General features: G+C 41.3%; 1 protein-coding gene across 3 annotated transcripts in view; it reads right to left on the bottom strand.

Moving 5' to 3' along the window:
- The window catches only part of PDE4B (phosphodiesterase 4B), a 528080-nt gene that overhangs the window by 92133 nt on the left and 421376 nt on the right, over nucleotides 1-14571 (bottom strand). For all 3 annotated transcript variants that reach the window (XM_043575198.1, XM_043575197.1, XM_043575199.1), the window contains one exon: nucleotides 14088-14140. In XM_043575198.1, the coding sequence (XP_043431133.1) occupies nucleotides 14088-14140 (53 nt within the window). The remainder of the gene's footprint in view (nucleotides 1-14087; nucleotides 14141-14571) is intronic.

Below are 14571 nucleotides of genomic sequence, written 5' to 3'. Positions count from 1 at the left end.
AGAGGCTATGAATGTTTCAGGCCCCCTTCTGTGGAAACAAGTACTCTACACAAAGAGGACTCCCACTTCACTCTGAGATATTTCCGGCCAAATTAACCTCTTTTTGAGATATTTCTCCCAATTGGGTTTACCATAACAGGTTGTGGTCTCCAGACATGGGGCACAGAATGACTGGCATTCTTGTGGAGCTGAAGTCCAAGATTTTCTTTTCTCTCACAGCTGCTTAGTAGAGCGAATGGCGAGACATTATGTGGAGCCTCTGCGGTGGCACCAACATTTAGTAGGTGTGTCGTCACTGCTGGGGGCTGTTGGGGGGTTCAAAATACAAACACTGTGCACTTGTGGTCTTTCAAACTGTCACATGGTTTTCGAAACAATTCTGTGAACTGGGAGGAATGGTTACCTTACTGTGTTTTGAAGTGAAGTATCAACTAGTCAGAAGGAATATAAAGATTTTTAGTTTCCTGAATCTTATTTTTTTTTATTTGCATAGAGTTGGGCATGATTCTGGTCTGATACCCAGGATAGGCTTCTTTATTTGCTGGTTGCTCCTTTTTGAGGATTTATGTGTCAACTTGGCTAGCCAATAGTACCTAGTATTAACACAATACTGATCTAGGTGTTGTGAAGATATTTGGTAGATGTGGGTCTGATATACAATCAGTGGATTTTAAGTAAAAATGGTTACCTTTGGGGCGCCTGGGTGGCTTGGTCAGTTAAGCATCCGACTTTGGCTCAGGTCATGATCTCATGGTCCGTGAGTTTGAGCCCCGCGTCAGGCTCTGTGCTGACCACTCAGAGCCTGGAGCCTGTTTCAGATTCTGTGTCTCCCTCTCTCTCTCCCCCTCCCCTGTTCATGCTCTGTCTCAAAAATAAATAAACGTTAAAAAAAATTTAAAAAAAAAGAGAAAAAAAAAGTGGTTACCTTTGATAATGTTGGTGGGACTCACCCAATCACTTGAAGTTCTAAGAGCAAAACAGGTTTCTCAGAAAAGAACAGATTCTGCCTCAAGACTGCAGAATTAACTCCTGCTTGGGTTTCCATTCTGCTCTATGGAATTCAAATTAGCCAGCCCCCACAATCACAAGAGCCAAATCCTTGTGTGTGTGTGTGTGTGTGTGTGTGTGTGTGTGTTTGTGTGTGTGTGTGTATATTCTCATACCGGTTCTATTTCTTTGGAGAATCATGAGTGATATGGTCAATATCCTTAGGTAGCTTTTTCTCTATAATCTTATTTCCATATGGTGCAAACTCAGGATCAGATTCTGAGTTTTAGTCAAGTTAGTACTTCCCTTCCCTTCCTACTTGGTAGCAGGCCACAACACAAATGTTTTCACTTAAGGAATACAAAAAAGCCTAAACAAATGGATGAACATATGCCGATGGCATAAAGAACTATGACGCCTTTAAAAATCAATGCAGGACATGCATATTCCAATACAATACATAGAGAGTGGGCAATTACTACAAAAAGGCAAGACTAATTGTAGGAGGCTTTCCATAAGTAAGTTTTTGAGTCAGATTAAGAGGCCTACAGAGAAGGTGGTTTGGAAGTGTGAGGGGCATGGAGCAAACAGCAAATCAGAGGGAACCCTAGAAATGATCTGCAGGTAAAGAGAGATAGACTGCTTAAATTTGCAATAAGAGATGAAGAAATAATGGAAAACACTACATAATGGATAATGGCACACTACAGATCTGAAGGATCACTGTTTGTCAGGACAGGTACTCTCCTTGGAGATGTAGAGCAGTTTTCGCCACTGAATGTCCAAGACTTCCCAGCTGTACAAACCCACAAGAAGTCTCTCCCAAGGCTATGCATCACACTGAAGGTATAGGTTTGCTTCAAGGAACTGAGCCTCTGTTAACAGTGCAGGGACGAAAAGGAAGTCACAGGGTTGTGCTCTTGGTCAGAGGGACTGTCCTCCAAAGCCCACAAATGGAGAACTCTGGAGGTTTCACCTTTGCTTTCCAGAGAGATAGTCATGTAGCCTAAGAGAATGCAACCCAATTTTCTTTGTGTGCAGATGGCAATCCAGATAGGCAGCAGAGATCTTGAAACATAGTTTTGTCCCATGGACGTTGATTCAAGTTCCCCAAAGCTGGACAACCGGGCAGCTGCAGTCATTCAGTTTCTCTAACCCCATAAGCAAATTCCTCCTTATCAGATCTACCCCTGACTCAAGGAAGTCCATTTTTCCATGATTAGGTCAGCAATATTTCTCTTCTTCTTCTTTTTTTTTATCCACACATTGCTAATATATATTTTTATTCAGCATTTGTTTAACAAAGTTATTGAAATGAACATCAACCTGTACATTTCATATACCACAGAGGTGTTTCTTTGGGAAATTGCTATAGATATAGTAGTATGATTACTACATTACTGGAGGTTGAATATTATTTTTTTTCTTTTTTTAAGTTTAATTTAATTTAATTTTTTTTTTAATTTACATCCAAATTAGTTAGCATATAGTGCAACAATGATTTCAGGAGTAGATTCCTTAATGCCCCTTACCCATTTAGCCCATCCCCCCTCCCACAACCCCTCCCATAACCCTCAGTTTGTTCTCCATATTTATGAGTCTCTTCTGTTTTGTCCCCCTCCCTGTCCCCATATTATTTTTGTTTCCCTTCCTGTATGTTCATCTGTTTTGTCTCTTAAACTATTCATATAAGTGAAGTCATATGATTTGTGTCTTTCTCTGACTAATTTCACTTAGCATAATACCCTCCAGTTCCATCCACATAGTTGCAAATGGCAAGATTTCATTCTTTTGGATTGCTGAGTAATACTCCATTGTATATATATATATATATATATATATATATACCACATCTTCTTTATCCATTCATCCATTGGTGGACATTTGGGCTCTTTCCATACTTTGGCTATTGTTGATAGTGCTGCTAAAAGCATGGGGGTGCATGTGTCCCTTAGAAACAGCACACCTGTATCCCTTGGATAAATGCCTAGTAGTGCAATTTCTGGGTCGTAGGGTAGTTCTATTTCTAGTTTTTTGAGGAACCTCCATACTGTTTTCCAGAGTGGCTGCACCAGCTTGCATTCCCATCTCTTCTTTTACTTACAGTTCATTGTACTACCTCTCTTTCATTGTTCACTCTTTTCAATGTTTTTCAATAAATATTTTTTCAGCACCTGCCCTGTGCCAGGCACTGAGTACAAAATCTAAAGGTATAAGTAATCAAGAAAATAGGCAGTTACAATACATTAAAAATATCAATATTTATTTAATACCTTCTGTGTGCCGCATTGTGCTAAATCCTTTACATATGTTAATTTAGCTCCCACAGTAATTTTTGCTGAAGGTCCTATTGTTGCCCTCATTGTACATAGGAGGAAATAAAGGCTCAGAGATGTTGAATTACTTGTCTATACTCGTACAGAAAGAAAGGAACAGAACCACAATTAAACTCAGCCAATCTGGATCCGGAGCTTGCCTGCCTAGCCATGAAGGTAGATGGAAGGGGCAGGTGCTGAGGAAGGCACCAGAGAAAGCACACGTACCGGGGTGGGGGGGGGGCACACAGGGGGTACCAGCAACCCAGATTTGCATCTCAGGGAAAAGTGCTGTGTTTGAAATTCAAATCAGATCATGTCAATCTTTTCAAAATTCCTTAACGGCACCCCATGTAATTTAGTATAAGATCTACACGTTTCACCGTGGCCTACAAATGCTCTGCTCGACTGGCCTCTCTCAGCTTCTTTGGTCTTGACCCTCACTGCCACCCTGTCGATCCAGATCTCAGTCTGTGGCACCTTTGAGGTATTAGTTACTGTCTCTGCCCACCCAGCTCCCGCTCAATGTGTAGGTCTCAAGTTCAAGATTATTCACAAAGGCCTTCCCTGTTTCCTAATTTACATTAATCCCAATAACTAGTGATAATAATAATTAGAGCAAACATTAACTAATACTGGATGCCAGACAGTATTCTAAATGCTTTACACATAATAGCTTATTTAGATATTACAACAATCCTAATGGTAGGTAGTAGTATTATTCCCATTTTTACAGGTGAGACAATATTATAGTATTCTGTACTTTTCTTCACTATAGTGATCAAACATGTAATCATGTGTTTATTTAATTAATATTTCCTGGGCTGTAAGGTCCACAAGGTCAGGCTCTAAATTCATTCTCTTCCCCATTACTATATCTCCAGGGTCTAACACGATGTTTCTTATACGGTAGGCATCAGATAAACATTTACAAAATAAATTAATAAATGAATAATGGACATGTATGAGACATTTCTCTCAAGACTTGCACATTTTTATTACAATAAAACAGATAGATAACAAAGGAATTAAAGGAGATTATTTCATAGTAATTATTAAAGCTGTAGATAGTTCAGTATATTTGTTTGCTCTCTTGTTGTGAAATCCTCACCATCCCCCTTTCCGTCAGTTACAACTTCCGAGGTTGACAATGGGGTGGGGGCAGGGACAGCGTGGTCTAGACTAGAGGAAAGAGCATGTGTTTTCAAGAAATACAGATCTAGGTTTCAGTTCCGATTTTGTCACTGACTAACTATGTGGTCTTGAGTAGACCCCATGTATTCCCTGAGCCTCCTTTTCTAAACCTGTAAAATCAGACAATAATCTGCAGAACACTTCACTTCTGAGAATTAGGTAAGATAATGTACGCAGAGGGCCTAGCCCAGTGCCTGGCACATAAGAGGAGTTGAATAACTGCTACCTCCTTTCCTCTCCTGCCATCAGAGGCAGGCAGGTGGGATTTGCAAATTACACAGTTTGCTAGGCAGGTAGTATTAACCAGACTACACTCTGGAAATTTGAAGTCACAGCATAGCTGAGGGCATAGGGGCAACACTGCATTATCTGACCTGGCTGCCTCCATGGATAATTGCGATGGCCCCAACTCACACCATGGACACAGCCAAAGAAGAGGTAGAAAAAGTATACAAAACTCCGAGGGGTGACTTTTGGTACTTGTCAACAGCTCCGGTTGGGAGCAAGTCAAGACAATAAACTAAGAAAAAAGATCCAGTGAGTTCTCTCGCCTGTTCTCTGTTTCAGGGGGACAGTCCCTGCTTTGTTTCTCTTCTCTTGGGTGAAAGACTTCACTGAAATGCTCCTGGATTCCGAGAATAGCGCTAAAGGCAACTCCATAAAGTGCTGGCCAGCGGATGATCAGAAGCAAGCAAGCAGAATTCACCCTGCCCCCAGGATCATGTGGTCTTGAGGATGCAGGCCGGAGAAAACAGAGAAGTTAGAAGATCCTCTTCCTGCCTCCTTTGTTTCCCAACATCCATGTTCATTCTGCTCTAGGCCAACCCTGACCTCCTTCTTACCTACCTCCTCCCACCCCCGGTAAAGAGAAGAGAAAGGGGTATAGGGGGTACGAGGGGTCTTCCCATTCTCAGAAGTAACTGAGACAGGGCAGAAGAGTCTTTCCAAAAAGAGTCAAAGCCCTCCCCTAGCTGGACTCTGCCAGGAGGTTTAGTTTTCTCGCCAAAGGGAAGCTCCTGTTGGTGTTCTCTGCTGAACGCCCTGGGCTGAAAAGCCTGTGCCTGTCCAGGTGTGCACCAAGCCCTGAATATTGTATTTAAATACAACTGTAATGAGTGTACAGCTGCAATTAATCGATCTTACAAAGTGAAGTCCTCCCCGGCTTCATTATAGCAAGAGAAAAGTCTCAGTTAGCTAAGATCCAGTTTATCAGAATCCCAGCTGACCATTCTCTGCAATCTGTTAAGAGAAAGAGCCACTCTCATATAGTGGCTACCATCGGCTCCAAATCTATTTCCAGATTAGCAGGTTTTTATGGTTTTAAGGGAAACAAATCTTAAACTTCAAAGAAAGCTTGCTTCTAGACTGTATTCCTATAGGAAGGAAGTAGATCGGAACCTTTGAGACAGATCTGAACAAGGCTTTCTGTTTTGGTTCCCTACTTAGGCCAGCAGGCCTGGGCTCTTAGCTGTGACATGCTGACGGCCTGCTATGTGCCCAGTGCTATGGGAAACATGTTGCATAACATATTTCATAAAATGATACTACTATTGACACTTGTCAGGAGCTATGCTAAGTGCTTTTTGTATGTTTACACGTTTAATCCTTACAACCAACATACAAGGTATGTAAAATTTCCATCCCAACTTTGGAGACGGGGCGATTGGGACATGGAGAGGTTAAGTAATTGGTCCCAAGGTCACACACTAATGCAGCTGGGATTCGCAAGGGGCAGCTTGGTTCTGGAGTCTTCACTTTTAACCACTACACACATAGCTTTTGTCATTTAGCCCTCATAGCAATCTTACAAGATAGAATATTAATATACCCACTTTCCAGACAAGAATGCTGAGTCTTAGAGAAATAACTTGTCTAAAGTATTGACCCAGGGATTCCCAGCCCAATTCAATTCAATATACTAATTGAATACCTGCTTTGTGCCAGGCACTGTGCTAGGCACCAAGTGTATACAACACAGAGTCACAGGCCAGTCACATTTAGTTGTTTTTTTAAATTGTATTTAACCCTGCCACTTCTTCCTGAAGTAATGGATAATAAAGAGCTTACTTTAAGGGGAGAAAAGTCACACGTAGTCAAGATTAGTCAGGAATGTCAGCATTGTGTAAATGCCCAAGAGCTAGAAGATATTTAGACAAGCCAAATATGAGATTTCTAGTCCTTTCTGATTCAGGCATGAGCATATACTCATTCGTATTTGTTTATTCCATAAATATTTATTGAGCATTTACTATGCTCTGGGTCACATTTTATAAGTTGGGGATATATAAAAAAAAGGTTAGTACTTGAACTTGGGACAGTCTTAGTTTAAAAAGGAATCAAATCAAATAAATAAATACAGCAGAATATGACATGAACAGCAAATGAGATTTTGAGATAATAATTAAGATAATAACTGGCAGTAATTTTGGATGAGTTTCAGGGAGCACATACAGAAGATGGTACATATGCTGAATCTTGAAGGAAAGAGGATGTACTTTCCAGATGGAAATGGGTAAAAGAATTAGTATTTACTAAGCATGTACTATACATCAGGGTCTGGTTTGAGACTATGTATTTAGTTTAATTCTGACTCCAGAATCCAAGAATCAGCGAGTGGGAAGAAGTTGTTCACCTGACAATGTAAGAGTATCCCTGAGCTGAATATGTGAGTAATATTTTTGGGAAAAGGCAGCCCAGACAGAAGGAGTGTATGTACAAAGGTAGAAAGGCAAGAAAAGCCTGGCATATTTGAGGGATAGTATGTTCAGGGCACCTCAGCCATCAGCTGTGCATGAGGGCAGGGGTTAAAGTAAAAGATGAGGACAGAGAAGGAATTAGCAGCAAATTATGGAGGAATTGGTAAGAAGTGGGGATCCACTTGAAGGCAAAGCATAGCCAACTAAGGAAATAATTTAAGACTGGTTTTAGAAGAATAGTTCTAGTACCAGAATGGAGGGTGGGTTGCAGTGAGGGGAAAGAGTGAGGGGAAGGACTGAGGACAATAAACTAAGTGGGAGGACCGCCATCGCGGTTTAGGTATGGGAGGATGAAGCACTGAACTAAGGAAGAGGGGGGTGGGGAAGATAGGAGGGGGCATGATTACAGAAAAGGCTGCAAGCAGTGGCTGTCAGAGGTGAAGACAGAGATAAAGGATAGATGGTGAAGCCATTATTCAAAGCCAGGAATAGAGAATAAGGAGCAATGGTGGAGGGGGGATGGAGCTGGGCCTCCCGATTTACCTCCCAAGTTACCAGGAGTGGTCAGATGTCTGGCATTTAGATGCATACTAACTGATAAGCAAGTAGGGCAGTGCTAGAGTAAGGAAGCATGGGTGGGGGGGGGTTGGGTTGTGAGGGAGACAGGTGCTAAAGCCAACATGGTGGATTCGGAGGACCAGACCTGAAGAAAGCTGTCTGCTCTAGGTGGCTCCCTGACTCTGAGCCTATGAGGCAGAAGAGTCCAGGTGTGAGGTGAATCTTTGGCTCTGACAACCGGGACTGTCCAGGTAAATAGAGCTGTCAAAAATACCCAGAAGGAGACAGATGTTTCCTGAAGGGCTCTCTCCCACACGCCTGGGAGCTGCATGACCAGGGTTGAGGTAGGCAGCAGCTGGGGTTTGGGAGGACACAGGCACGTGGGCAGCCTCCTGTCTCCTGCGGCGGCTCTGCAGATGAGGCAGCTGAGAGAAGTGAATCTTTCTTCCTAGCCTCCTCCTCCACCCTTTGCTTAGGAGCCCCAGCCCGCAGCACAGTGCAGGCTGCATAAAGGTTGATTCATAAATGGACGGCTGTAGCTAGAAGCCGCAAAGAAGTGGCAGAGAGGACAAAACTGAGCGTGCGTGTATATGTGTGTGTGTTCAGAAGAAACTGTTTATTCAGGGAACTATATATCAGACCCAGCCTTACTGGCGGACAATAGTGGTTTGCCCGGACAATTTATGCCACCAAATAAACACCAAGATGGGCTGTGTACAGCTAAAGGTGAGACATGTTTGCAAAAGTTGCGTGCCACCCTTTATTTATGGTCTAAATTACAGGAGATGCTTTCGCACACAAAACACGGAGGCCACAATATCTGGGCATCGCCTGAGCCTACTGTAACCAAAGAGAAAGAAAGGCCGGAACTAAAATGGAAAAGAAAAAAATAAACTGTGTTTGGAGATAGGTCTGCTACAGTATAAACTTCTCCCTTTCTCTGGCTTACTGCTATAGCAAAACCTGATGGTTGTCTTTGTAAAAAACGTGTCTGTATCTAGGTCCCTGGCAGTGATTTGCCTCTGGGAGGGCCAGCAATCTATTTAATGACTCCATTGACGTCAATAGCATAACTGAAATACTTACTAACATGCATGATTCCAACTTTCAGGGGTGGGTGGGTGGATGGTGTTTCTCAGCAGTACAAAAACATGAAGTGGAGTCATCCCGGAACGAACTCAAGTCTTTAGGCCGCAAGTGAGAGATTAGATGTTGCAGGTTTCATTGGTTCCATTTAATACGAAGAAATGGTCACACTAAATTTAGAAATTAATTTTGAACTGGTGAAATAGCCATTAATGGGCAGGGCTTTATTTTTGGCAATGTTTGCTCAAGGGTAACATTTTAACTCTTCACACTTTAGTTGACTTGTCAATGTTTTTGCAACTACCCACACTTAATTTTAGACATATATGAAATAATTGCAGATCAATATAAATAGCTCAATGTTGATGCTCTGGGGGTAAATGTTCAGAAGAGGACTATTTTAGACAAAAGCAGTTCTTATAAAACAACCATCTGGGGAATTATTCCCAGAATTACTGGGGTTTTTCTAGTGCATTTGCCCTATCACTTTGTATGCAGGCTGCTTAAACACTCCAGGTGAGTCATTAAGGCAATTATCCCAATAATTCAGGCCACAGGAGAATCAGAACACTAATGAAAAAATTATCTGACATTTCTATTTTTTCTCTTTTTATTTTCCTTTCTTTTTTCCTCTTCTCCTTCTTCTTTTCTCTCTCCCTCTCCCTCTCTCTCTCTCTCTCTCTCTCTCTCTTCCTCTCTCTCTCTCTCTCTCTTTTTTTTTTTTTTGTTATCCGCCCGCCTCCCCCAATCTCTCCTTTATCTTGGGTGGCCACAGCCTTTGGTAACACAATTGATTTTATTCGTATTTGTCCCTAAGTGTTGTAATCCTGTTCCAGAGTTCTTGCTTAATGTAGAAACCAAGCAAATGTCCTGCTTATGCCAGGCTTCATTTCCAGTCATCTGACACAGGCCGGCTCTCAGGCCACTGCTGTGGTTCTCAGAGAGAGAGAGCCCTTTACTCGAGCACACACAGTTGGTCTCTCATCCTAAGCCCTGGCAGCCCTGGCAAAGAATGAGAACTCAATCAATGTCATGACTTTTTGAAATTCTTAGAATCCAAGACAACTCTCTGAGCCCCTTGTCCACTCCTCAAGCAGACCCTGCATCTGGCACACCCCCATGAACCTTCCGGGGGATATTTACAATCAAGCACAGATATGGGAGGAACTCATACTGAGAAAAGGCTTCTTAGCAGAAATACCCTTCTTCTGTTTTATCAACTAGTAAAGACTCATTTCCTGCCCCAGAATGGCCTGGACACATAATAGAAGAAAGGGATCCCCATGAGCACTGAAAAAAATTAATTAAGTCTGTTTTTCACTTAGGCCAACCTATTTCAGACATACCAGAAAGTCCTGTAATATCACATCTTATTTCTCCACATACAGGCATTTCTTGAAAAACATCTAATTGGCTGGTGTTGAAAACCACCATCAACCAAGGCTATGGAGACCCAGGCTGGGAAAGGCTCTGGGTCTGCAGCAGTCTGGCTTGAAGTCCTCAGGCAATTTTCTAGTCATGCTGTCATTTCCAAAGACCCATGGGTCTGGGGGGGAAGTTGTTCTTCATATCATCCAATCTATTATATTGGCAATGCTCTTGCTCAACATGTTTGTTGCTAAATTTTAGAAGATTAATATAGAATATCCCACCTTACACATCAATTTGACTGCTAAAATGTTGTATATATGATATATATTAAAGGTCAGTCACATTTATATGAATCGGAGGTGCTGGCCATTAAAAGGAATACTTGTCTAATCCTTTTATAAAGCAAAGAGTCATTTGGTAAAGGCAGTGAACACTTGATGATTTATCCTTTCAGGGAATTCTTTCCACGACATATCTGTACTCACTATTGAAATGCATGCAAAACCAAGGGATAGGATGGTTGGAAAAAGTGAGACAATTATCCTACACACACATGCACACACACAGTCACCCACCCACCCACTCATGCACATGCATACACACACACACACACACACACGCATTGATTTTCCTCAATTATCTGATTTTTTTCAGTTGAAATAGTTTTGAGGCCTGAAATCCTGAAAATTACTTCCAGTTTCCATGTTGAATGTATACAGATGATAGAACCCTGCTTTGTTTTGGAGTGCTCTTTCTTCTAATTTTTCTCCCTTTCTGTTCCAATCCTCATGCATCATGTAGAAAAAGCCTAGAATTCCTGCTTGTGAAAAAGTAAAACATGATCAAAATTAAGATGTTTGCCTGACTTTATAGCATTAGCATTTTCAACACCCCCAGCAGGATTTAGTGCATCTTTCTCCTTAAATCGGGAGTATATCATTTCTATGCTGCTATACTTTCTGGATTTTAAATTCTCAATACTTTACCAAATGCCAACTTTTTGTATTTAACTCTTTTTGTCAAAACCCGTATGACCACACAAATATATATGTACATATATATACTGTTACAAAGTGTGTTTCAAAACCTTTTTAATTCCAGTGGAATAACTGATGTTTTTTAATAGTAAAAAAAAAACCACAGTTCAATATTTTTCATACTCATAGAGATAAAAATATTGATTCATAACTAAAATTTAATTTATGAACATTTTTCTTAAAGTAAACCCCACATACTTATGCAATACTGACCACATCAAGATTTACTGTCTTCCTAGTAGGTGAAAATAGCTATGTTAATGAGTTTTGAACAATCAGGGGATGAATAAGGCACAGCACCTGACTTCAAAGCGCTCCATTGCAGGAGATCCATAAGCCATGAATTAGAACACAATCTAGAATGGAATTGTTGCCATAGTGCAAAAAAAAAAAAAAAAAAAAAAAAAGGAGCAATTACGCTGATTTAAAAAAAAATATTGGGATGTCTTTGCAGAGGAGGGAAATTCGTGTTGCATCATGAGAACTGAAAAGAATGACCTTGTTTTGACAGTGAAAATAAAGGTACAGAAGACTAAGTGATTTGCTTTTATGTCCTCCATGAATTATTTCAGTCAGTGATCAATTTGTAAGACCCAATGCACCAATTTAGCCACGAGTTCTGACAATTATCTTTTTGAAATGAATTGCATTTCCTTCATTTAGATGTATGGAAAAAAAAAACCTCTTAAAAGTATTTGGTTTTTTCTCTTTCTCTCTCTGTCTCTCTCTCTTATACCTTGCTCTTTGTACAAGAATAGTCAGGCTTTCCTAACAAATTAGATTGCTGCTAAATCTGTTTAAATGATCGTGGGTTTCTTGTATCTTTTATCTTAGATCTCAATTGAAATACATGAGCCCAACTTGAGTTGATGATAAATGAAAACCTGATCTTATTATCATGAAAAATCATCTTTGAAAGCACTGCTTCAGCCTTCAATTCGGTTTGCTCGGAGCCACTTACTTTTCATTCCCTTTTAAACTTTCTATTTAAACACACCTCTTTGTCACACGCTGATAAATATTAAAATACCAGGAAAAATCTGCCTGACTTATTTAAGCTGATAATAAGAACAAAACACAGGATGTGTGTATCCTCCTTCCTCTTCTGACTGGGCTTAAGCGTTAAGGAGATTTTGAAACCTGTAATTACGTAATAATTGGTATCGCTACATTCTCTTCCCGATGAAAAGCCAGAATTTTTGTAGTTTGCCACAAAGACAGACAAAAACAAATTGCCTAAGTGGTATTGTTATTTCTTTGCTCCATTGTTTTAAAGAATTTAGCCAAAGAATCTCTAGCTGCCGAGCTGTAGTCACTGTGCCAAAAATCACAAAATGATCTTTCCAGCAACATCTCTAGCTAATGAGCTAATTTATAGAGCCATAAATATCACAGATTCTCTGAATGTGTGTCAGTATTTATTACAAAAAAAAAAAAAAGAAAACAGTTTAAATATTCGAATTGCTGTCAAAGACTTTGGAGCGAATTTGGCGAACAGAAATATGAGCAAAGGTGTCTCACTGGTAGGCTAATATGATGAAATGATAAAGGAGTTTCAAAACCACCTCCTTTGATCACTGACTACGTAACACCAGTTATATGGTAAAACCCTCTATGGAGTTTCCTTTTATCAAACTTCTAAAGGAAATGGTACATCAGCACAGCAGGTTTTTGAAGCCCCTGGACAGAGCACTATTTTCTTCTCTCCATTTCATACCATGGGGCTCTAGAGGCAAATTTACCTTTACTTAATATCTTCCTTTCACTTTTATTCTTGTTCTCAGTCTTTTTCTAATAAAAATAGGTTTAAAGGTGTGTAATATAAATACTTCAGAAGCCAAGGAGTCAATGGAACCTATGCTTTTGTTCCTTTCTTTAGAAGGTGGGCTTCTGTATTATGTCCGTTATTCACGTGGCTGTGATGCCAGCCAGAGACACTACATGCAAGGAAGGAAGATGGTTAAGTATAAAGCAAAGGGAATACCGAAGCTGGAAACAGAGAAGTGTACCAGGCAGTGCTGTTTGGTGTCAGGCAATCTCAATAGAGCTCAACTTACTCGTTTCTCCTGTGGTTTTACTCAGGCCTACCGCTATGCTAGTGGGGGTAGATTCAAGGGGGAAACTCCATTTTGGACTTGGAAACAATGCCACATAACTGGTTGCATCTTTTGTCACATACAGTTTATGTTCAATCCATCTCCCTGGTGTTCCTTCAGGGTAGCCCCTCCCCTACACAGTTTTCAACTCTGCATGGAAAGCATATGCACAGCACTGAAAGATGAGAGGTTAGGTTTCTTAAACACACACACACACACACACACACACACACATCTGAGGAACAAAGTTGGATGACATCCAAGGGAAATGATTTGTGACCTGGAACAGCCTTTGGTTTCACACCTGGAAAGGATGTAGACTCAAGTGGGACCTATAGTTGACGCTAAGAGGAAAACCACTAATATGCTCTGTGGGGCCAACCAGGGGGCCCCTGACGGTCTTTGAAGTTAGCTCTCCTGAGCACACCGGGGCCAGCAAGCTGAGGTCGCTTTGCAGTGTCAATGCAGCTCTGCCTTCTGTCTCTCTCCTGGGGTGCAGCAATACCACACATCCATCGCACCCTGAAAGCCTAGGCCTGCACATGATGGGACAATTGTTTAATACTGCTTTTCATTTGGTTTTACAGGGAAAGAAGTAAAACTCTACTATGTCTTTGAAAAAAGTCACCGAGAGACTTTGGAGGACCCTGATATGCAAGTAAGTGCCATCATTCTAAAACAGCTGCTGAACAAATGACACATGTTATGATTCTGAAACACGGACTTAGGCCTCATGATGGTGCTTACCTTGCAGGTTTACTCTGGAGACAGGTGGCTGACTAGCAGCAGCTGGGGACCTCCTGTGGAGACAGAAAAGAAGGCCTGAGTCTTTGTGTCACTATCACCCCCATGTTCCCCTCCCCCCCACACCCCCGTACCTCACCCCAGCCCATGATCACTGAGGAGTTTCCCAGGTCATAATGAGCTATCAAATGACATCATGCTGTCTCCGGAAGGCAGGCTCCTGTAACACTGGTGGATGACTGCAATTCTCTGACATCCAGATGGCCCGGAATTTCCCCACGCACAGCCTCCTGGATGCTCCAACTCTTCGGGAAGGAAGTCGTTTACTCCAGGTCCCTAACCAGCCCCTCTGTTTTAAGTTTAACAGTTCCAAAAGGCCCTCAGACAATAGGCTTGCTCAGGAATAACACCAAATGTCAGAGTGGATCCCAATTCCTTTGGTAGTGTGGTAGAAAGTTATGCCAGACAAAGGGGTCCTGAGAGACCA

This window comes from Prionailurus bengalensis, chromosome C1 (assembly GCF_016509475.1).
Source record: "Prionailurus bengalensis isolate Pbe53 chromosome C1, Fcat_Pben_1.1_paternal_pri, whole genome shotgun sequence".
Taxonomy (NCBI): Eukaryota; Metazoa; Chordata; class Mammalia; order Carnivora; family Felidae; genus Prionailurus; species Prionailurus bengalensis.
This window is presented reverse-complemented; position numbering and strand designations above follow the sequence as displayed.